General features: G+C 41.6%; 1 protein-coding gene across 1 annotated transcript; it reads left to right on the top strand.

Moving 5' to 3' along the window:
* Nucleotides 1-1,897: 1,897 nt before the first annotated feature.
* Nucleotides 1,898-23,429, top strand: LOC134392595 (NACHT, LRR and PYD domains-containing protein 12-like). Its single transcript, XM_063117038.1, has 8 exons — nt 1,898-3,560; nt 5,959-6,042; nt 14,685-14,855; nt 18,360-18,530; nt 19,307-19,477; nt 22,049-22,219; nt 22,429-22,599; nt 23,281-23,429. The coding sequence occupies exons 1-8, from the start codon at nt 1,909-1,911 to the stop codon at nt 23,381-23,383; spliced, it is 2,694 nt and encodes an 897-aa protein (XP_062973108.1). The 5' UTR covers nt 1,898-1,908; the 3' UTR covers nt 23,384-23,429.
* The last annotated feature ends 1,927 nt before the right edge of the window (nt 23,430-25,356 follow it).

The raw sequence follows: 25,356 nt of genomic DNA, 5'->3' as shown, positions 1-25,356 counted from the left end.
GCAGTGGCTGTCCAACTTTTTCCTTCCAAAGTGAGGTCACAATGGTCCTTCCAATGGGACCTCCTCCCAAGTAAATCTGATTCTGATCACTCTAGTCACTTACAAATCAGCCTATGGCTGCAGTCAGTCAACATGAATGTCAATATTGGGGTAATAATCAACTTGACAGTTGTTTATTTAGGGGATACTCCCCACACAACATCATAGTAATCAATTGTGGCGTGGATTAGGATCAGCATTGAGTTGTCTAATAGTCTGCAATGAATCGACTCGCTCATTCCCCCCTCCCCCCCACAATGCTCCCGCTAATATCCCATCAGCCATTGCATTGCTGCTGAAAATTTATCCCGCTGGCTGGACTAGAGCAGTAGTTACTGCTTTGATACTCTTGCCCTGCAACTCTGTGGCCAATGAAATAACCTACTGTGGCTGAGGAAATATCCATTTTACCCTCCACACAATATGATGACCAACAGTGGTTCAAATAGCCAACTCTGCAAAGTGTCGGTTATTTGCGTTGGTCATTTTGGCCAAATAACCAACCATTAGTTTAAAAAAACCTTCCACACAACACAATAACCCATGTTGGGTTAAATAATCAACCATTGACTATTTAAACCACCGTTGGTGTTCTCTGAACTCCAGTCTATCTCTTTTATTCTTATGCAAAGAGAGCTCTTGCAATGAACAAAAGATCACAGAGAGAGGGAGAAAGGCATTTTGTTGTATTGTCCAGCAATCAGTCAGAGCTTCATTAAACATATGCTTCTTAGTCATGTATTTCTTCAGGCACTGGTTTGTTTACTTCTTAGTCATGTATTTCTTCAGGCACTGGTTTGTTTGCTTTTTAGAAATAGTGAATAAGACAAAATGTAATTCATCAAAATAAAGATTGGTCCAATATATTATCTAAGACTGGGATGGACAGGTTTTGGCTCTGCAAACGTTTTGGCCCACAATTCCCATCAATGCTAAGAGATTGTGGAAGTTTTGTAGGGAAACATCTGGACGGAGCCACAAGTTGCCCATCCCTGCTCTAAAATGTTTCTACTTGCTCATTTTCATTCATTTTGGGTGGAATCATTGATCCAAGCCAGCCTAGCTGAATGAAGCTAAGTTCCCCCTATCAGTGTACACAGAGGAATTATCTCCCCACCCAGTCCTTCCTCTTCCAGAAGGGCCGACTCTCTGCACATGGAAAAGTTGGTTTCAGATGTGTGCAGAGATATGTGTCCTGAGCAAGTGTGATCAGAGGTGCCACTAGGGTTAGACTGCAGGATGTATGTCCAGGGCTCCACAGTCTGATGGGCTCCCACACTGCTCCCAGATGGCGGCTGTGGGCAGGGCAGTGGGTAGGCAGCAGTGCTGGGAGGGGGCAGTAGCTCCCCCTACTGTCCCAGGAAACGAAGACAGTGCAGCAGCAGCTGGTCAAGGCTGCAGCCCAGCAGCACACCGTTCCAAATTACAGTATTTGTTTTTCCTTGACTAACTTTGATAAGCAGAATTCCCACACAGCAGCTGAATGGCTGAGCATACTGCTGGTGGTACCTTTGAGTGTGGTAACAGTTTTCTTCCTCTGTTTCCCTTTCTTCCCAATTCTGCCTCCTGATGAATCTTTTGTGAAGATTGTGAAAGCCAAGAAGTTACGTCAAACTCTCATTGCTCATTTCCTGTATTTTATGGCCTTTCCCTTTCAGATGCTGGTCCTGACGAAGTTCCTGGAATATCAGGTAGGAATCATTCTACATTAAGGAATTCTGCAAAACCAAATCCATGAAGTATTACAATTTATTCATTGAAATATTTCAGAGATAATATTCTATTATCCAGAATGACTTTCCAATATTTCTAATTCTGTATGGCCTTCTTTTAGATTACAGAAACCATATTAAAACAAAATTTCAAACAATGAAAGACCCTAATTCTCGCCTTGGGGAATATGTGCACATAAATGTGAGATATTCAAATCTAATCATCGTAGATAATCACCGTCCTGAAAAGCAGAGAGAACTTGAAATCAAGGCCTCAGGACGGGAACATGATAAAATCATGAAGGAGAGAGCCAGTTCTTCTACCACCACTGAAAAGCTGTTTAAGCCTGACAAATATGGACTGATTCCACAAGTCGTTATTCTACAAGGAGCTGCAGGAATTGGAAAAACAACGACAGCAAGAAAAATCATGTTTGACTGGGCCTCTGAACAGCTTTATCAAGACATGTTTGATTATGCTTTCTATATTCATTGCAGGGAGATGAACTTCTGTACTGAGGAAAAGAGTATTGTAGACATAATGTTGAAATGGTTGCCCAGTGAACATGAAGTTAAACATAAAGCTAAAGAGTTAAGTAAAGAGATATTGCAGAATCCAAAGAAACTCCTATTCATAATTGATGGGTTTGATGAATTAAGATTTTCCATCGATCAGCCGGAAGATTGCCTTTGCACTGATCCCTGGAGGAAGGAGCCGATGGATGTCCTTCTGAGCAGTTTATTTCGGAAAAAACTTCTTCCTGAATCCTATCTGATCATTACAACAAGACCAACAGCCCTGGAGAAAATCCAACAGTACTTGCAGTGCTCACGTTATGCTGAGATCCTGGGATTTTCAATGGAGGACAGGGAGGAATATTTCCACAAATTCTTTCAGAATGAAGACCAAGCAACAGAAGCTTTCAGAAAAGTAAAACAAAATGAGAGACTCTTCACGATGTGCTTAATTCCCCTTGTGTGCTGGATCATCTGCACAGTGATGAAAGGACAGATGGAAAGAGGTGAAGATCTTGGGAAGGCATCAAATACACTCACTGCAGTCTATATGCAATATCTCTACAGTTTGTTCAAGTACCATCACAGCCAATCCAAGCAAGAAAGCCAAAGAAACTGGAAAGGTTTATGTTCTTTAGCTGCAGAAGGAATTATGAAACGGGAAATACTATTTTGCGAAAAAGAAGTCAAGAAGTACGGCTTGGATCAGGAAGACTCCCTCCCCCTCTTTCTGAATGAGAATATTTTCATAAGGGACATTGAATGTGTTTGTACCTACAGCTTCGTTCACTTAAGCTTCCAGGAGTTTTTTGCTGCTTTACATTATGTACTACAGGAAGGAGAAGGGCAGAGATCAGAAAAGCCTAATCAAGATGTGAGGACACTTTTAGAAAGCTACCAGAATTCAAGATATGATTTAGAAGTAACAGTGCTCTTCATCTTTGGTCTTTTAAATGAAAAGAAAAGAATGAAAAGCTTGAAAGAAATCTTTGAATGGAAATTTTCACTTAAAATTAAAGAAGTCTTACTGGAATGGGTGAAAAACACCACTAAAAATGGGAAAATTGAAATGTCAGAAGCACAAATTTTCCAGTGTTTGTATGAGATCCAAGATGAACATTTTGTGAAACATGCATTGGAACATATAACTGAATTATATTGCCATGGTTTGTCACAGATGGAAACAATGGCAATAGTGTATTGTCTAGAGCACTGTTGTTGCTTGGAGTTCCTTGATTTAGGAGGTTTTCAATATCTGGAAAAAGAAAAAGAAGAACTCCTTTCAGAACTACGGTTAGCTAAGTATAAATCATTTACATTTTACATTGTTGCCATTCCATTTCTGATTGAATTTTGTCTGCTTCGGATGACTCCTTGTCACCAGAACACTCTCTAACTTTTTCTCTGCGTTAGAAGTGAGGCTTAGTTATTGTGGTTCTTGTTAGTAGCATGTTTTGTGTGTCTGGAAAGGGAAACTTGTTAATGTTCTACTCCATGCACATGTAGTAAAATAAAGTCAAAAACATTGAAGAAGAGGACGGATAGGTTACATTTTTTTTACATCACCATCAAAGAAATAAAATGCTGAGATTTCAGCAGGCATTATGACACACACTTCCAATGACATCTTTGCAGCCATAAAGGCTAGAATCCTTTTTTAAAAGAAAAATTCAGACTCTCAGTTGGCTGAACCCTGGGTCAGGCAGTATCTCATTCTGCACTTCTGGCTATTACAAAAACCGTACAACAATGCAAAAGGCAGCAGTCGGGTATGACAAAAAGGAAAAATGCTAACAGCACACAACTGCTAAAATATTAAATGATATCAAAGCAACTGGGGTGGAAAACAAATTTATCATAAGTGAACAAACATTTTATATAACAATAATCAAGCGTAACTGAACAAATTGTCAACAGTACCAAACTCAAATAGTTTACAATAACAGTGATAATTGAATGGTTAAGCTACAAGCCTCTGGTTTTACTTCGACCTCTTTCACAACTGCTTTGCGGGATCAGAATATCACAACAGCTTATTGTTGCTTATGATTGGGGAAAGGCGGATTCGTTGAATTTTATTCCTCATATTTCAAAAAGTCCTCCAAGAAAGGATTGACTTGGATCCCCAGCCCAAAAGATGCAAATCTCCAGTAGCGGTGAGTTGTTGACCAGCCGGGGATTGAAGTCAATCCTTTTTTGGTGGACTTAAAAGCTTTTTTGAAATATGCCCAACTATGCACTAGGGGTGCGCACTCTGCTTCAGAATTATGTGGTAACTGTGAACATCCACAGAGCATTCGATCTTCCAGAGCAGAGATTGGCTGCTTCCCTAATACCCTAACTCATTGATTACCATCAGAGCAGAGACGTGTTTCTAAAATCTGCAGAATTATCCTGCTCTCCCTCTCCTTCTCTCTCTGTGTGTGTCTAAATTGAATATCTCCATATTTGGAAGATGCTGAGTGGGATGAGGGGTAGCTTTGATATTGACTTCTGTGGCTAACCAATTAGGAATAACCATAGCACTGTCCCTGACTGTGTTCTCCTCCAATCGCAGTGTTTGGGGGAGTGGGAAACACTAACTGGCTGCTGATTCTGGCTGTGGGGGGAGGGGAGCATTTCTGCTCGGACTCATAGAAGTCAATCATTCACATTTCCACAGTATGAAAGTGCTGCTGAGTGAGAAAGCGTCTACATGTGAATCAGGTACAGGCAGCCTTTTTATTTCAGTGGCTTGGCTTCAGGGGAGGGTGGGGGGCTCTGTCCAATAGATCTGGAGGGCACCAGGTTGGAGAAGGCTGGAACGGGGAATTTTAAAAAACAAAATCTTAAAAAATAAAGGCATAAATTATTTATTTATTTATTACATTTCGATACCGCCCAATAGCCGAAGCTCTCTGGGCGGTTCACAAAAATTAAAACCATAATAAAACAACCAACAGGTTAAAAGCACAAATACAAAATACAGTATAAAAAGCACAACCAGGATAAAAACCACGCAGCAAAATTGATATAAAATTAAAATACAGAGTTAAAACAGTAAAATTAAGTGTTAAAATACTGAGAGAATAAAAAGGTCTTCAACTGGCGACGAAAGGAGTACAGTGTAGGCGCCAGGCGGACCTCTCTGGGGAGCTCCTTCCACAACCGGGGGATGGAATGATCTGATGGATCTGATTCAAACTTGGTGTGGCTAAAGCCCTCCTTAAGAACTATCACTGTGCTGAGTTTGTCTCTTTATCTATAAAAATTACTCAAATGTATGTATTTTTGTAATTTACAATTAAAAATTCCTAAAAAATCAATGGATGAACCAATCTGATTGAAACTTGGCATGGCTAAAGCTCTCCTTAAGAGCTATCACTATGCTCAGTTTTATCTCTTTATCTTTTAAAATGAGGCAGCTGTAAGCATTTCTGTTAATACCAGTTACCCGAATACTGAACAGTTCTTCAACGGGTAATTTGATGAGGCGGGAAGAGGAGAGCCACTCTGAAATTGAAGCAGAGAATCACCTCTACAAAGCTCCAGATCAGATTTTGAGGTAGTGAAGACCCACTTTGCACACCCATAGTAATAATGGTTAAGATACAAATATGGAATCTGCAAAGCTATTTTATTCTAAAAATAAAGGAACAGGTAAGACTGTGCATTAAGACCAACAAAGAATATTTCTTTCCTCCCTCTTTAGCAAAAGGCAGCTGAATCATAAAGAAAATCTGGAACAGCTTTGCAAAGCAATGACGTCTCCAAGGAGTAACTTAAAGAAACTGAGGTAAGAAACTGCTTGCATTTTATTGAATGTTGCTAGTACTATAAGACCTCAGGTGTTTCTATTATGATAACGATTTGCAGACTTATCCCAACAGATCCATGAGCACTACAGCCCTGATGGATTTTGCCCTCCTCCCACTGGGTCAATAAATAGAGCTGAGATGTGTGAGGATGGAGGAAGCTCGATTTCCCTGACACTCACCTATACTTCCCCTTCTTATTGCTGCCTCCCTTTTTCTCCCCATCTGCTCTTTTCTCCCTTGTGCCAAAATCTAGATGTTGAGGCTCTCAAGGTAGAGCACGATCTTGTCCTGTCATTCTTTTCAATAACATCATCGTCATCATCATCTCCTCTTTTTTCCTCACTCCTGGTTTTTCTAGACAGACTCAATGGGCTTTGCCAGGTCATGCTGTCTTTTACTAAATCAGGAATTTCCTGACTATTGAACATGTTTTAAGTATGACAGCTTTCTCAAAGTTGGTGTGGATGTATTTTAGTAGGCCTAGTTTCTGAAGGTTTTCTATATAGTTTTTGGATGTGATGCTGGTAACTGATGTGACTAATGTAATAATTGTGACCTTTTCCTGTTGCCATAGTTCTTTAACTTCGATAGCCAATGGTATATATTTTTTCTGTCTATTCCTCTTTTCTACAACATTTTTGTCATTGATGTCGATGAGGTGAGTGTTTTTTTTTCCTTTTTTGTCTATAACTGTTATGTCTGGTTGGTTGCAGGGTATTGTCTTGTCTGTATGAATTGTTCTGTCCCAGTATATTTTATGATCTGTATTTTCCAAGACTGTTTTGGGTGACTATGTATAGTATAGTGTACGTTGTTTGATGAGGTTGGATTTGATGGCCAGTTGTTGAATTATTGTGTCTGCCTGCATAGTCCATTCCTGAAAGAATTTTACATCCTCCTGTTACGTGGTCTATTGTTGCTTGGAATTTATGTCATTTCCTACATAAATCTGTCATTACACTGTTATCTTTTATGATGTATTTTTGGTAGTTCTTGGCCACTATAACTTAATCCTGTATGGCTATTAGGAATCCTTCAGTTTCAGTAAATAACTTGCCCTTCCTAAGCCATTCGTACGATTGTTCTTTGTTTATTTGTGGGTTCTGTATAATGTTGTAGTGCTTCCTGTGTAGTGCTTCCTGTGCCCATTTTCCTATTTTCTCTGCGAGTGCAAGTGGTCATCTTTGATTTTCGTTTTGTAGTGCTAGGTTTAGCTGGGTGTAATTTTTATCTGCTTTTACTATGAGTCTGAGGACAAGCAAGTCCTGGGTTGCAAACCGAGACTACAACTCTCAAATGCAAGAGCAAGATGCATTTCTGCCTCTATGGGGCACTGCCATTGAAGCAGAAACTGATAGTGATAGCTCCAGCTCAGAAAATGAGTCTGATTAAATTTCATGCATATTTAGAGTGACCATATGGGAAGGAGGACAGGGATCCTATATCTTTAACAGTTGTATAGAAAAGGGAATTTTAGCAGAGGTCATTTGCATGCATGCAGCACCTGATGAAATTCCCTCAAGAGCTCTGCCCTCTTGACCAGATACAAAAGTGGGCAGGGCTCCTGTAGCTTTAACTGTTGTGATGAAGAGGGAATTTCACCAGGTTCTCCACATATACAAATGACACCTGCTGAAATTCCCTTTTCTATGCAATTGTTAAAGATGCAGGAGCCCTGTCCTCCTTTCCATATGGTCACCCTATGCATATTCATTGAATCTCGGTGCCCCCTTTTTCTCAGTTCCTTTTGTGGGAATGGGTGCTTTATGTCTGCTTGACATTCTTTGTCACTAATGTTGATGGTTTCTTCTGTTTTTAAGTTGTTTTTTGCCTGCTCTTCATAAACTTGCAAAACCAAAGAGGTTCCTTACAGTTCAGGAGCTTGTAGCTCCATTTCTAACAAAAAAGTAAAAAATTTAAAAAAGTAAATTCAATTTGTAATAATTGTTTGAATACATTATACTTTTAATATACCAAATGTGATAATTTTATTCCAAACCAACTTGTACATAATTACTTTTTATTTTCCTAAAGTAACAAAGTGACTTTCATTTTTTCTGAAAATTTCCATTTTTTTCATGGCTTCAAAATTTTTGAAAATTTTACATCTCTGCATGAGACAACATATAAATAAAATGTTTTTTGGCAATGAGAAGAGCAAGCAAGGTCTGTGCATACATTGATACAATATAAAACAGTTAAAATAGTCCATAGTCACTTATAAAAACATTTGCAGAGAGTCTTAGAACAAATTGCCTTGTGCTGGCAAGTGGAAAGGATATAGAATCATAGAATAGCAGAGTTGGAAGGGGCCGACAAGGCCATCGAGTCCAACCCCCTGCTCAATGCAGGAATCCACCCTAAAGCATCCCTGACAGATAGTTGTCCAGCTGCCTCTTGAAGGCCTCTAGTGTGGGAGAGCCCACAACCTCCCTAGGTAACTGATTTCATTGTTGTACTGCTCTAACAGTCAGGAAGTTTTTCCTGATGTCCAGCTGGAATCTGGCTTGTCTGCGTCCTTCTTGAATTGTGGAGCCCAGAACTGGATGCAATACTCTAGATGAGGCCTAACCAGGGCCGAATAGAGAGGAACCAGTACCTCACGTGATTTGGAAGCTATACTTCTATTAATGCAGCCCAAAATAGCATTTGCCTTTCTTGCAGCCATATCGCACTGTTGGCTCATATTCAGCTTGCGATCTACAACAATTCCAAGATCCTTCTCGTTTGTAGTATTGCTGAGCCAAGTATCCCCCATCTTGTAACTGTGCATTTGGTTTCTATGTCCTAAATGTAGAACTTGGCATTTATCCCTATTAAATTTCATCCTGTTGTTTTCAGCCCAGCACTCCAGCCTATCAAGATCACTTTGAAGTTTGTTTCTGTCTTCCAGGGTATTAGCTATCCCACCCAATTTTGTGTCATCTGCAAATTTGATCAGCGTTCCCTGCACCTCCTCGTCCAAATCATTAATAAAAATGTTGAAGTTCACTGGGCCCAGGACTGAGCCCTGCGGTACCCCTCTCGTTGCCTCTCCCCAGTTTGAGAAGGTTCCATTGATAAGTACTCTTTGAGTCCGATTCTGTAGCCAACTGTGGATCCACCTAATAGTTGTTCCATCTAGCCCACTTTTAGCTAGTTTGTTAATCAGAATATGCTGAAGGCTATGTTTTTTATCCTGATCAACAAGTTTTATCCTACTTGAAAGTGAGATTTAGCCTGTGTGCTCAGTCTTGGCTCATTTTCTAGTTATATTCCAGCCACTGACCTTTTGTCTAGATCACCACAAACTCCCTGGTTGATATTTCTCTGCTGGAGGAATTCCTGTCTAAGGAGGAGCTAGAGCTCCTAGAGACAAGCAGGATTGAGGAGAAGATTGTGCCAGGAGGAGCCTCAGGGGACAAGGCCATGGGTCCATCCCCACAAGAGGCAGGAAACTCTGCCTGTGAGGGAGGGGCTGAGCAACCTCCTTGCTCTAGAGAGTGTAGGTGCCTCAAGAGGCAGGTCAGAACAATACCTGTGAGAAGGTGTGCTCATTTGCAAAGGAAGCCTCTTATGAAGACTCCTTGTGTGAGTAGGGTCCTCCTCAGAAGGAGGACTTCTTCTAGAAGCCTCTGTTGCGCTGCAGCTGAGTCCTGGGTGGGGCTGTGGACACTAAAACATATAAGCTCTTAATTGAAAGCTGCTGCTTGGTGGAACAACATCAGCCCCATGTACCTTAAAATGGTGCTTCCTTGTTGGACTGGGAGTTGGTAGATCCAGGTTCTAGTCCCCATTCGACCATGGAACCTCACTGGGTGACTTTGGGCCAGTCACAGAATCTCAGCCCAACCTACCTTACAGGGTTGTTGTTGTGAGGATAAAATAGAAAGGGAGAGGATTATGGAATGGGGTCTTGTAGAAGGAGCCGGATACCCACCACTGACACCCTCCTCACAGACTGCCCTTGCACTGCTCGCTGGGGTCAGGTGACTGGGGGCGGGTCTGTATGGGGGGCAGGTGCAAGGTTGTCTGTCCATCCCTAGCATTTGGAAACCCCCCTAGGATTGTCAGAAAGCCCAGACGGACAGGTTTCTAAGCACAAACCATCTTAATTAATCCACCACTCCTTCAAAAGAATGGAATGGAAGTTTTTTTTTTTTTTTTTAACTACTCACAACTTTTCAGGGGATAAGCGAGCATAGAGATTTGAATGACCATTTATGAAATAAGGTTATAGTACAATCTTATATATGCAGTTCAAAGTTGTGAGTTAGTTCATCATCCCTTTTGATTGCCTTACCATTGACCGATTCTCATGAAACACCTATTCACATGCAGATTGTGTGAATAACAACAATTTTTACTGTAGTTCAAAGTCGGGAATTTATATCCATAAAACATGATTTGATTTTTCTCCTTGAACTGTGTTCACAGGGAACCACTTATAATGTTCTAGTTTTAAGGGAGGTGGATCTGTTTGCCTTTAGAAGCATGATGGGGATACATGCTTTCCAAACAGAGCCACTCCATAAATATGTGGTACAGGGAGAATGTGTGCATTTCCCCCAGTTCTTATACACTGAAATGTGTGACATCCTATGTGCAGATTAAGGCTATGTAGAGATCCCTTGATCTGATTTGGGGCGTCTGAATTGGCCCTGATTCACCTCAGGCTGTTTCAGGCCCATTCCAACCCACATTGGATCTGGAGCGAGATCAGATGTTGTGGGTTCCAGTATGCAAGGCCAATCCAGAGTCCACTGGACTCCCTGCTTGTGTCCCGAACCTGGCTAGCTGCTGCCCCTGTTGGAAATGGCCCTTTATGGGCCACTGTAGTTTCAACATTAGAACTAGAAAATAATAATAATTTTCCTTTAAAATGGCAGCTATCATCAAGGATGGGAGGCTGCCGGATGGGTCAGGTAAGTCTCGCAGGCGGCGGGGGCAGTGGCTCACCATCACCCTAGATAGGCAAAAGAAACTCAAAGTGCTTCAGGTCTGGTCTGATCTGCGCCACCCAGCTTTGGCCCAGTCCAGGCCCGATCTGGATTCGGACTGAGACAGGCCAAATCAGCTTGCTTCAGTTCGGAAATGGATCCAGAACCGATGCAGTGCACAGCCCTAATGCATATGTCCAATTTGTACAATTAGGGGTGTGCACGGACCCCCCGATCTGCTTCTCTTCCAGATCCGCAACTTCCAGATCGGGTCCGCTCCGCCTACGGTACGCTCCGCTTCACTGCGAAGCTCCGAATCGGAGCTCCGCTTCCCCCCACCCCCGTAGGCTTGCATTGAAATCCAAAAAAGCCTACAACTTTTTTTTCTGTTAACGTTAGAAACCTCAAACTCGGCACCATGATAGCTTATCCATGTATACACATGCATGCCAAGCCTCAGGCAAATCCAAGCATCCCCTGATTTTGGGGAAATTTTTGAAAATCGGACACCCCATTTTCAGACATGGGATTTTCTCCGACATTTTGACAGATAAAAACTTGGAAGCAGGCACATCCACATTCATGGCAAGTTTCAAGCAAATCCCATCATCCCCTGATTTTTGGCGGGGCTTTAACCTCTAACACATCACCCCTAACCCCAATTCACACCCCTTTCGATATCTCCATCAATTTTCACATTAGAAACGTCGAATTAGGCACCATGACACCTGATGCACGTATACACATGCATGCCAAGCCTCAAGCAAATCCAAGCCTCCCCTGGTTTTTGGGGAATTTTTGAAAATCGGACACCCCAGTATCTCAGGGATTAGCTGCAGACAGCTCAATGGGCTTTCCTTATTCATGGCCATTTCAAAGGAAATCCCAACATGTCATGAATTGGGGAGTAGATAACCCTAAATATGAATCTTCTTCCACACTTGAAAAATTTATTTGGAACTTCAAAAAGTCTAAGTGAGCGCAGGAAGGACTTATCCCCTCCCGCTCGGGCTCTCCGCTCCTCTGATGCCATGCTTCTCGCCTGCCCAAGGACCTCCACTTCCCTTACTCGGCTTCGTCCTTTTTCTTCTGCTGCCCCTTACGCCTGGAACGCTCTTCCAGAACACTTGAGAACTACAAACTCAATCACTGCTTTTAAAACTCAGCTAAAAACTTTTCTTTTCCCTATAGCCTTCAAATATTGAGTTTGTTCTGACTCTATACTATTAGCTTTACCCTACCCGGTGCCTGTTTACACTTCCCTGTGCCTGTTTGCATTCTCCTTCCCTCTTTATTGTTTACTACAACTTATTAGATTGTAAGCCTATGCGGCAGGGTCTTTCTATGTACTGTGTTATCTGTACAGCACCATGTACATTGATGGTGCTATATAAATAATAATAATAATAATAATAATAATAATAATAATAATAATAATAATAATCAAAGCAAGACACACACAAACCATCCCTGCGAGGCGGGCACAGAGGAGGACAGGGAGAGGAGCAAGCATGCCGGAGGCTTGTGGGGTTGAACCACAAAGCCCATCATGTAGTACAGCTCCCAGGGGGAGGAGGGAGGAGGGAGGGAAGGCAGGCAGGCAGCAGACATTTCTGGGGGCACAAGGCAGTGCGGCAAGGATTGCTTGTTTCTTTCTAAGCCAGCAGTAATGCATTGCAAACCAACCCTGCGAGGCGGGCACAGAGGAGGAGGCAAGGATTGCTTGTTTCTTTCTAAGCCAGCAGTAATGCATTGCAAACCAACCCTGTGAGGCGGCCACAAGGAAGTGCAGCAAGGATGGCTTGTTTCTTTCTAAGCCAGCAGTAACACATTGCAAACCAACCCTGCGAGGTGGGCACAGAGGAGGAGGCAAGGATTTCTTGTTTCTTTCTAAGCCAGCAGTAATGCATTGCAAACTAACCCTGCGAGGCGGGCACAGAGGAGGAGGACTGGGAGCAAGCATGCAGGAGGCTGGTGGGCACGAACCACAAAGCCCATCATGTAGTACAGCTCCCAGGCACCAGGCGGGCAGAGAGGCAGGCAGAGATATGCCATAGATCTATGGGGGAGTCAGTCCTGGCAGATGCCCCACCACAGCAGCACCCTGGGGGGAAGGCAGGCAGGCAGGCAGCAGACATTTCTGGGGGCACAAGGAAGTGAGCCAAGGATTGTTTCAAAGCCAGTAATGCAAACCATCCCTGTGAGGTGGGAGCAGCACAGAGAGATGCCTTTTCTTTTGCATCCCATAACTAGGAGGCTAGGAGGATAAGAGTAAAGCTTTGTGATCCTTGCTTCAGAGTTGATTGACTGCACTGTGATCACAGCCATTATTAAACAACAACAACAATAATAATGTTAATAATAGCAGGACTAATTTATATTAATAGCAACAACAACAACAACAACAACAACAACAATAAGGAGTTAAACCACAATGAAAGCCTGCCTGACTTCACTGAAGAGGAAAAACCAGGAGAGCTTGGGCTATGGTGTGTGTGTGTGTGTGTGTGTGTATATATATATATATATATTTGGAATAAATAAATAAATAAACAAAGGAGGGGTGGAATTAAAAGCAGCAGTGTTGCTGAATAAACAACAAAAAGAATTTTTTAAAAAAAGGCTATATCTGTCTTTTACCAGTAAGAGGAAAGTGGACGTGCCCAGGGGGAGGGGGATATGCCAATTTGACTGGCCCTAAGTAAGTACCAGTCTTTAAGAAGCTACCTGTTACTTCAACTCATGACAGGCATTAGCTTCTCCAGTCTCCACTGGTTACTCTTTGGAGGGCCCTGATTACCCTCCAAGGGCAGGCCAGTGTGTGCACTGGGCATGTCCACATGCCCTAGGGGACCTCATCCCCTTGCACCACATCTATTCAGTTGTTCACCAAGGTTAGGGTGGGTAGCAGTGCTGTGTTTCCTATCTGTTATTTATTTGCTTAGTATATGATTTCAGGTTGTGTTTGTGCGTTTGGTGGGGCTACTGTTTTAAAAAACACTGGGAAAAGTCCGTTCAGAGACTAAGAAGGAGAAGTTTCCCAGTATCCCAAGTTACTAAGTATCCTGTTTTGCCTATCCCCCTCTCCAACTTTGGGATTGGAGGATGCTTCATCAGGTGATCATGACTGGGAGTTGAATCTGCCTCTCAGCACTTCAAAAAGGTACCTTTCCCGCTTTTTTTACCCTATTTTTTAGGAAATTATTGCAAGCAAACCGCACCACACAGAGTGCTGAGAATAGGCTCAAAATGACCCCCACCCACAACTCTGTAATCACACCAAGTTTCAAATAGATAGCTTTAAAAACAAAAAAGTTATCCGCTAATCTTTTCCGCAATACAATCCTATGGGCGAAAAAATCCCAAATGGTGGGCGGATCGCTCTGCGAAAAGAGGAGCGCTCCGCCTATGGTCGCTTCTTTTCACCATGCCCCTCCAGCCCCCCGACTCACTTCTCCTCCGCCTCAGGGCAAGGCGGATCAGGCCAATTCGCTGTTGCTTCTCTGGTCTGAGGAGAAGCGGATCACACCCCTATGTACAATTCTTTGTCTCTCAGTTGTAGGGACTGATATAACAGTAGCTCTTACAGTAAAATGCCAGTGCAAATGCAGGCAGAATTCAGATTCTCTATAGAGACTGATAACAGAACAGGAAAAGGTGGTGAATAAACATCTTCTTTTTCTTCTTTCTGTTTGCATTAGGTTTTGGCAATGTGATCTGACAGAAGCGTGTTGTGGGGATCTTGCCTCTGTTCTTTGTACCAACCAGACCCTGACAGTACTAGTGTTTTTGCGATGTTCTTTGAAAGATTTTGGACTCCATCTACTGTGTAGTGGGTTAAAACACCCTAACTGCAGACTGCAGAAGCTCACGTGAGTATCTATGGAGAGAAGAGCAAAAAGGGAAGTATTTATTGGGAAAAGACCTCCCTGTTAATTTTCTCCCTTTGCTGCTACCCAGGAGTTCAGTTGCCAGCTGAAAGAAAGTCAGCTCTGACTCTAATGAGGAAGTTCCTAGGTATATTCCTGTGAAAGTGTGGCCAGAACATAACTTTCAAGAAAAGTCTGAAAAACATGGAAAAATAAGTGCTTGGATCCAACATCTCCCTCTGACTATCTTCAGAGACCCTGTTCAGACATCATCCTAAGCCATGATGAGTTGTGAAGTAATGCAACCCACAGTGGCTTAGTGTGTCATGTAGCAGGTGTTCCCCGTCCCATGATGGATTATTTACTCATACCCACTAGCAATCTGGTGCAAGGTGGCTAGTGGGCATACCACGTAGTTCCTGTGTCATCTAGGGGTGCTCCATGGATAATTTGTGCATTTTGGACCTTTTTTGGGTTTTTTTTAAAAAATTAAAAATAAATAGTGGTTACCATAAAAATGACTCTGTCCTTAAAGTTCAATAAGCTTAAGGCAGGTCCCTTCTCTCTAACTCTTGCAGGCCTAACAAACTGACAGGTCTTCCAGCACTTCTGCTCTTGTTTGCTTTTCTAGGTTCCTTTTATCTCCCTGGCTCATGAGCAAGACTATGCAGTTCTTAGTAGGTTTTCCATGCCAGATCCATGTGTCATCTTTCTGGGAGAGAGGAGTGTGGTTTTCCCCGTTAATGTTCTGCATCCTTGAGTCACAGTATAAGCTCAGCCTCCCATCTCCATTCTCAAGGTTTTGTTTTTCGAAAAACGAAAATATAAGGCAGAAGTTTAGACTTACATGGTTACTTGCTTCCATTTCTGTTCATGTCAGGAGAATTACCAATGATTGTAATTGGGGGTGGATCAATAATATCTTCTACACACTTATTGCCTGTCAAGTTGGGCTTCATCCCCTATCAGGCTATGCTACAAAATGTTTGCCAGTTTTGTCTGGCAAACACACACATGCCTCTTCCATGGCTTTCCTCAGAGAAATCTTTCTCTCCCCAATTTTTGCCCTGCCTGTTCGGTGATAGCTGTTGGCACCTGTCAGACAATACACTTTGGGTGTCCAGACTCAAGTGGATCTCTCTTTTGGACAGGCTGTACTGAGCTTGGTGGTTGCTTCCTGCCCCACCTCTAGGGAACTTGGCTTGCTATTCTCCCGTATGTGAAAGTGCACAAAGAGGAAAAGCAGATTCCTTCACTGAAACTGTGGTTGTTCAAGTGGTCATCTGTGCAAGTGGTCATTTGCAGTCACACAACCCACCCTCCTTCCCTGTTGCTCTAGCACTGCTTTGTATAGCTGGTGTAGTGGTCCATTAGGAACTGAGTGGGAAATTTGGACCTACACCCCTTTGAGTGTTTGATTTGAGGAATGGAGATGGGCCTCCTGTCAAAACTGTTACCACCTAGCTTTATAAGTTTGCAAATTTTGCTCTGCACAACATTGGTCCAGCTAAGTATTCGTTGAACCTTGGGTCTGGACAATAAGTTCTTGTTATTTTCTGATTTAAATGTAAAAAACAACCTACCCGTGAAGGCTGAATGGCAATACGTGCAGTTGCAACTATTGCTGGAATCTAGGTTTGGCCCATCCACTTTTACAGCTTCAGAGTCCCCATTGTTATCAGAGACACTTATATTGGCTGAACAGGCATATCTACCCATGATCCATGTATATAAATACTTGTTATCAGTAAATAAATATGATACTCAAGATCTAAGACAGGAATGGAATTGGAGAACTGAAGCACTCAATTTTGCTTCACCAATGAATCATTGTTTTAGCGTCTGTACCTGAGGTATCCATGGATCTTAGGCTACGCTATATTCAGCAGAAAAAAAAATGTTTTGGATTTATTGGACTCCACAATATTTTTTTTAATAAGGGGTTGTCTACTCTGCATAATCATTGGAAATGTAATGTACCTAATGCTTCTTTTATCCATATGTTTTGGTAATGCCCTATAGTTGACTTCTTTTGGGAAGAGGTTGTAATATGGATAAACTTTGTATTGGAACACTCTTGAATATTGGATGATGTTCATGTCCAACTAAACTATTTACTGATTTCTTGGAAGTTAACATAGTCAGCCCAAATGGATTTTCTGAGCCCTCATGACAGCCAAAAGACTATTATTAGACAGGATAAATTGGAAGGATAAATGTTCACTCCCCTAATGCAATGGTCTGAGGACTTAATAATGTTATCAATATTTGAATACAGCGCCACTCAGAAGTGGATTAATAGATATTTGGTCTGCTCTTCTTGAAACTTGCACATAATCTCCCCCTCCACTTTTTAAATTTATTTATTTATTTATTTACAATATTTATATACCACTCCCCATTCAAAATTTCAGAGCAGTGTACAAGATAAAATACAATAGAAACAGAATAAAACACCTTAAAATAGGTTTTTAAAAGCACAATAAAAGGTGAACTGTGAACCATGGCTGGTAATTAAGGAAAGGCTTCCTGGAACAATGACATTTTCACAAGGCGCTGAAAGGAATATAAAGTTAGCGCCTGCCTGACCTCCAGAGGCAGGGAGTTCCATAGGAAGGGGGCCACCATACTGGAGGCTCTTCCCCTGGTGGACTTGATGGAATATTGTTATTACTATGCATGTAATTACTTGTTCTTTTTTCATTTTTCTTTTCACAATGTTTTCTGTTTTGTTAAATACATAACAAAAAGAAAAAAAGTTTTTTAAAAAAAAGAACCTGGACTTAATGGTCTTGGGGTGGGGTGAGGACTTTAGATGGCCATGTGTATTACTGCAGTTGTGGGGGGCAAAATTAACATTTCTCTCCATCCCACAACCACATTCTTTGCTTTCAGCTGCCTCTACATTCCCGATATGTTAGAATAACTCTCTTCCAAGCCTGATTTTTTTAAAAATACTCTGAGCATGTGCAGTTTTACATTTGAAACTCACTTAAATCATAGCACCATTATGACAGAATAAAATAGAGTTTGCTTCTCTGGCCCAGATGCCCTCACCATCTGTCCCTCTCTGGGTGGTCCTTTGAGTAGTTCTGGGCTGCGAGGCCCTGGGCTCTGGCCCCAAGTCTATGTCTAGCTGCACAGGCACAGAACTCATTTGTAGGACTGCAAAGGTGACCACTCGGAGAACCACAGTTGCAGAGGGGCAATCTGTTTTTCAGATTCCAAATGATATCTCCCCCACCCCAATCCATTAGTATTGTTTCCCTCCATCTATGTAAAAAAAAACATAGACTGCAAATAATAATAATAATAATAATAATAATAATAATAATAATAATAATAATACAACTAATACAACAACTTTTGGTAAGATGCACTTTTTACAGAAACATATTAAAATAATCAGTTTTCATTTAAATGAACGACAAGAATTTTGTTTTATATGGTACATTGCTGTTTTGTAACTCATCCATTATTGGCTCCTTTTCTGCCTGTTCCCTGCAGGTTTTATGAATGTCACTTCACAGGAGCTTGTTGTGGGGATCTTGCCCAAGTTCTCACTGAAAACCAGAGCCTGCAAAAGTTAAGCATAACTACGAATCAAATAGAAGACACCGGAGTGAAAGTGCTGTGTGAAGGGCTCAAGCATCCAAAGTGTAATCTACAGGTGCTGCAGTAAGTCCTCAGGGCCTCTGTGTGCTGCTCTTTCATGATACATCTAAACTGTAAGCTATGGGAAGTCATCAGTACTTTCTTTTCATTCTGACTATTTAACTTGGTTCAGTTTGTTACTTAATAATAATAATAATAATAATAATAATAATAATAATAATAATAATAATATTTATTTGTTACCTGCCTCTCCCTCTGGATCGAGGCGGGTACAACACAAATGAAAACACCATAAAATACATATAACTAATTAAAACATTTAAAACTAATACATTATTGAAAGCATTGTTACATTTTAGTTTAAAAAAACTATTGAAATTCATTGCAAGTATTTTGAATGAAATGATCCATTGTTTTGAAACATGTCTTTGTAACTCACCCAAATTTGGCTCTTTTTCTACCTGTTCCCTGCAGCTTGTCTGACTGCTCTTTGACAGAAGCTTGTTGTGAGGATCTTGCTCAGGTTCTCACCAAAAACCACAGACTGGAAAAGTTAAATCTCTCTCGGAATAAAATAAGAGATCCAGGAGTGAAAGTGCTGTGTGAGGTGCTAAAACATACAGACTGTAAAATAGAGAGGTTAAGGTAACTCACCGACCTTCCTTTTCAGTATTAGTTCAACCATCTCCTGAACTGTTTCACTTATGGGAGCTTAAGGAGAGAAAGGCAGTTTTGGCTTAAGCCAATAATTTAATTTATTATAAGTCTTTTGAATTCTATTGGATTTGTAACATGTCTTCGTAACTCAGCTGTGACTGCTTACTGACTGTTCCCTGCAGCTTGGCTGTTTGCTCTTTGACAGTGGCTTGTTGTGGGGATCTTGCCCAAGTTCTCGTTAAAAACCAGAGCCTGAAGGAATTGGATCTGTTTGGCAATGATCTAGAAGATGGAGGAGTGAAGCTGCTCTGTGAGGGACTAAAACATCCAAACAACTATCTAACGAAGCTATTGTAAGTCACCCATTCTCCCTTTTCTGTAGAACCATCTCCTGACTACTTAATCTGTGCTTTTGTTACTCTTCAGGATGCTACAGTGGCTGCTTAAAATAAGAAATTCTGTGAATTCCTGATTTGAGAGAGGTGGTGTGGGGGGTTCCTGCATGTTGCTGCATGTATTGTTCCATCTGGCACTCTCTGGGGCATGTTTGCATTGGGCAAGCTGCTGATGGCTTCTGCCCAGGTTTGCAACTGGTTGGGGATTTCCAAAAATAGCGAAAGCTAGCCCCACCGCCGCTCCAGCCCACCCCCATAAACCAGGCCTCACAAGCCCCCACCACACTCAGTGCCCACTCACACCGGCCCAATGCAATAATGACAGCTGGCATTAATGCAGTGGAGGGAAATGCGCACTTTCCGGTGCCTCCAGAAAGTGCACATTTCCCCTGGCCACACTAATGGCAGCTGCCATTAGTGTGGCCAGGGAAAATGCGCACTTTCTGCAGCAACATGCAGCTGCCATTAGTGTGTCTGGGGGAAATGCGCACTTTCCAGAGCCTCTGGAAATCACACTTGCCCCTCCCCTTTGCTTCAATGGGCTCCTTAAAGGCCCCCTTAATGCAACGGTATCCTTTAGTTAAGATGCCCCCTAAGGCCCCCATTGAAGTGGGGGAGGTAACAGTGTGCTTTCCTGAGTCTTCAGAACATGCACAATTCCCCCTGCTGCGGTAATGGTGGACACCGGTAGCATGGCAGGAGGAACTGAACGCATTCTCGATGCTCAAGAAAGAGCGCTTTCTTCTCCTCTGCTCTAATGGGGCCTTAAAGGCCCTCAGTGCAAGGGTAAGCATTTACCCTGGCCTTAAGAGGGCCTTTAAAGCCCCCATTGGAGCAGAGGTGGAAGCGTGCTTTCTGGAGTCCCAGAAAGTGCACAATTCCATCTGTTGCGTTAATGTGGCCACCATTAATGCAGGGGGGATGGCACTATCCTGAAAGTCAGGACAGACCCATGCCTGAGTGCTTATGGGGACCGTGAGCACTTGGGTGCAGGTTCACCTTGGCGCCAGATGTGTCCAGTTGGGTCTGTAAGGACCAGATGTGGGGGTGTCTTCTGCCCTTGCAGACCAAACCCGTCGTCCCTTCAATTGGTATGCTTCTCCTTGGGTTTACATGTGGCATACTCGTGAAGGCTGCAGCTTGGGTTAGTGTGTGCCATGCTCCTGCATGTGCATGGGGTGGTGTGCTTCTGCATGTGTTTGTGCAATATTAAAGAAAGCTTCTGCCTTGCACCCACATTTTTCTTCCCCAGCAGCACCCTGCTGCACACAACAGAAAAACGTAACCACAGGTTTAAAAATAATTTTTATTTAAGAGTTTTTTTAAAAAAAAATCTACCAAAATATACGAATAAAATAATTTTAAAACAAATTAGCAAAGCATAGGGGGTTCTCTTCACACCCCTCAATTCCCCATATCATTTTGATGCCCCCATGACACCAGGTTAAAAACAGAAAGAAAAAATAGTGGGAGAACAAGAAAAAATGGGGAAATTTTTTTTATCCAATTGTGCTCAAGCAGACATCCATGCTCACATTAATAAGCTTCTTCACAAGTCTATACACCACATGCACCATGTCCTGAACTCTAAATAGACTGAGATCCTCATTGACTAGGAAGGCTGTGGATCTGGGCATCATTTCTCGGAACCAGCGATGTGCATGTACTGGCAAGAACCCATGTGTTCAACCACTCCTACCCTGAAAAACCTGCTCCATACAGATATGGTACACCCTGCCCTGGCATGGGGTGGGTGGGGGAATGCGGTCAGGAGCTACTGCGTGGTGCACCACCACACTTCATATGGAAGCCTTCTCAGAGAAGAACCTTCTGGCCCTGGACTGGCTCTGCCCACTAAGCTGGCTGTTGGACACATCTTGGCAGGAAGGAGTCTTTAGGCTTCCTGTTCCAGCTGAGTCTTTCCCAGGCAAGAAGGTCTTCCTGAGCTCTAAGCATGTTTATTTTTTTTGCAACATGTATAAGATATGGATGGATGAACCCCCTCCCCCTGACATCCAATCTAGGGACCATCCACCATGGAAAAATCTGGGCTCCTTGGGGCCCTGCAGATTTCCTCAGCATCCTGGCACATCCACTGGAGTATGTGGGGCAGCTCTCTGCTTCTATAAAGGCACGATAGGCTAATGGCAGCTGCTGTTAACTATGTCATGGGACTATTATGGGCATATTTGACATATTTTACACCATTTGCAGGTATAAAGCACTTGCTTGTATGTAAATTGCATTGGGGGTGTTGGGTCTGTAAAACAATTATACTTCAAATAAGGCAATTACGTTTCCCCTTTGACAAATTCTGACGCTCTGCTATGTAGATCAGCATGGAGAACAATGCTTTTGGTAAGCTATACATTTTCAAAGTGAAAATTAAAACAAAAAGGGCAACCTTGCTTCAGAGGAATCATCCAATTCATTGCCATTATTTTGATTCATATTGCTTGAAACTATTATGTTTGAAACTCTATTCGTAGCCCATCCGTCACTGACTCCTTTCCTGGCTGTTTCCTGCAGCTTGATGGATTGCTGTTTGACAGCAGCATGCTGTGGGGATCTTGCTGAAGCTCTTACTGTAAACCAGAGGCTGAAAGAATTAAGTCTGTTTCAGAATAAAATAGAAGACGCAGGAGTGGAAGTGCTGTGTGAGGGGCTAAAACATCCAGACTGTAAACTAGAGGTGCTAAAGTAAGTCATCAGAACTTTGTTTTCAGTTTGACTTGAATAACCATTTCCTGTCTATTTAACTTGGGGAAATTTAAACATAGAAAGCCAGTTTTAGTTTTAACAAATAATTTAATCCCCCTTTTTCCTTTTATATGGTTTGCTGTTGTTTTTGAAACTATTCATAACTCAACTCATCCACCATTGGCTCCCTTTGTGTCTGTTCCCTGCAGCTTGTTTCATTGCTCTTTGACAGGAGCTTGTTGTAGGGCTCTTGCTGAAGTTCTCACTGAAAACCAGAGGCTGAAAGAGCTGGTTTTGTCTGGGAATTCAATAGAAGACACAGGAGTGAAGCTGCTACGTGAAGGGTTAGAACATTCAAAGTGTAATCTACAGGTACCAGAGTAAGTCCTCAGTGCCTCCTTTGTAATATGACTCTTGTTGCTCTCTCTTGACTGTTCTTAAATATGCTGCTTTGGATGCTTAAATGCTCAATGAATTACATTGAGTTGTACAAGTGTGTGTGTGTGTGTGTGTGTGTGTGTGTGTGTGACTCTGATTTGTTAATTCTCCAGCACTCATCATAAACTGTCTCAAAGGCAGTCCACTTCCAACTACCTATCTCAAGAGCGTTTTCATTTTAATTTTTAGAGTGGGTTTGAATTTAGTGTGTTTATTACTCTATTGGAAACTTTTCTACGGAGTTTGTTATGGAGATAACAAGTCTGAGTCCCTTTCTCCATTCAAAGCGAGGTACGGAGAGGAGTGGTGATGTCAGGGGAGGAGCTCCAGGGAGACGGGCTAGCCCCCTATGTCATACAGCCTTTTGATGCATCCCAGGAAGGAGGGAAACTGGCCCCCAGATCCAAAAGGGTTCTGCACCCCTGTTGAACTGCATTATTTTAGGTCATTAAAACCCAGATGATAAGCAAAGTGATTTCATAAGCTCTTTTCAGACTGTGATTTGTTCATATTGCTGTCAGCTGCATATCAGCTTGTTGAACACAATATCGCCTTGCAATGCAGAGAAAGGATCGACAGCATGTCCTCTGTTGATGCTTTATAATTATATTCTTCCATTTCAGTGTGGATGAAGGAGGGATAAGCAAGGAAATGACAGCAGCCATGAAGAATCCTGAAATGGTGATGAAGGTTTATATGAGAGCCTTTAATTCTTGCAATGAATAATTTGTCTCAACAAGATAGTTATGATGAGAAACAGCAAGTGAAAATTCTCAACCGATCCAGCTTCAATTTTATCAGACAGTCAGTTGGAGATGAATAAAGTGATGATGTTCCTGCAAAAGAGATCATACAAGATCATTAAACACCTGTCAATCATACATTCCAAGAACAGAGTTCAAATACATAGCTTTTCATTATTATTTTCTTGTGCAATTTTGATTTTATTTTGAAATAAATTTTAAAATAAAGGCATCAAAAAGAACAGACATAACAATACCACAAGATCACTAATGAAATAAAGAAACTCATGATTAATAGTCTATCACTGATATGCTTGTGGAACTGCTAGCCTAAGTGGAAGCTCACTGTATACTGATAGATGAACATATAAGTTTTAAATCTAAAGCATGTAAGTTTTAATCTAAAGCATGTAAGTAGTGTGTCATTGATTGTGATTGTCTAAGTAAAAATAAAAGCAACTATACATGGTTGGACGTTGATCAGAAGTTTGAAGGGCTGCCACATTGTGTATAAATGGAAACCATGGTGCCATCATTACCTTTTTTAAAATTAAGGTTCCTTGCTTGCTGCACTTGCTGATCTTTACTGAGTGCAACATCACAATGACTTGGATATGTGAGTGGATGGGCAAATCAAATGCCAATGACAACTTTCATATCACTTCACAACACCAGAAATAGGTTTTACACAGAGAGCTGGGCTAGGTCTTCCATCTTCTATGGGGATTCCACCAAAAACAGAGTCCCTGTAAAGAATTCTCCACCTTCCCACCACAACGCAATGAATTTAATTTAATTCTGGAAGTAGGTCATGGTATGCAGTTTGTGACGTCTTTCAAATCCTTCAGTTGATTTGTACCATCATTAAAATTATTGTTTTAAAAAATAAATAAAACATTTCTTGTCACTTCATGTCAAGTTTTATGTTTTTTTTTTGTTATGTGTGTGTGTGTGTGTGTGTGTGTATATATATATATATCTTGCACTGGTTTTACATTGGTTTTTATACTGTATTATACATTATTGTGTTGTGAACTGCTTAGAGAATTCAGGACTTATTAGTATTCTCATATTTTCCCCAATACTGGGACTCAATGTGGTTTATAAGATAAAAACATATACAATTAAAATATATAAATATAAATTTTATTGCTGGGCTGAATCGTGCCCCTTATTTTCAGCAACTTTCTCCCTGTGAAAGAGGCATTGCTTTTTCTGCCTCCTTCGCAGGGAGGGAGGAAAATTTGGAGAATTTTCACCTTGGGGAGGGGGACAGGGTTTCCACAAACCTTTTTTATGTGTATCCAGAAGCTGAGGCTTTACAAAAAAGGACTTTGAAGATGAATTTGAAGAGAGAAGCAGGGTATCATCATGCCTCCAAGGATCTTTTAAATCACCCACTGCCTTGCTTCACTGACACCAGCTCATGAATACTCTAAGAGCCACTGGACATAATCTCTCAAGAAATGTTCCATTACTTGGAGAGAACGAATGCTTTTGCTATCAATCAAATTTTATTTGCACCAAGCCATTGGCCATTGCAATAACAAATGCTTTTATCTTGATCACACTTCCTGATCCAATTTCACCCTTCAAAAATAAATTTCTCTCCTTACTCTAGGCTTTCTTTTTTATTGATCTGTTTTTATTTGAGTTGTAATTATAACTCTTATTTGTATTTTTATCATGAGCACTGATTTTAGTAGAAAGATGGGATATTTATTTATTTATTTGTTACGTTTATATACAGCCCCATAGTCGAAGTGTTCTGGGCGGTTTACAAAAGTTAAAAACAGTAAACATTAAAAGTATACAAAATTTAAAACATAAGAACAACAGTATAAAAGCAACAGTATCGATTTAAAAACAGTATCCATTTAAATTTAAGAAAGGACGAAATCGCATAGGTTCCCCTCTTTTGTGCGACTAAGTTTTTTTTGTTTTAACCCCCTTAGC

The sequence above is a fragment of the Elgaria multicarinata genome, chromosome 2 (genome assembly GCF_023053635.1).
Source record: "Elgaria multicarinata webbii isolate HBS135686 ecotype San Diego chromosome 2, rElgMul1.1.pri, whole genome shotgun sequence".
In the NCBI taxonomy this organism is placed as follows: domain Eukaryota; kingdom Metazoa; phylum Chordata; class Lepidosauria; order Squamata; family Anguidae; genus Elgaria; species Elgaria multicarinata.
Note: the sequence above shows the minus strand (reverse complement) of the source record. Positions and strands in the feature narration are given on the sequence as shown.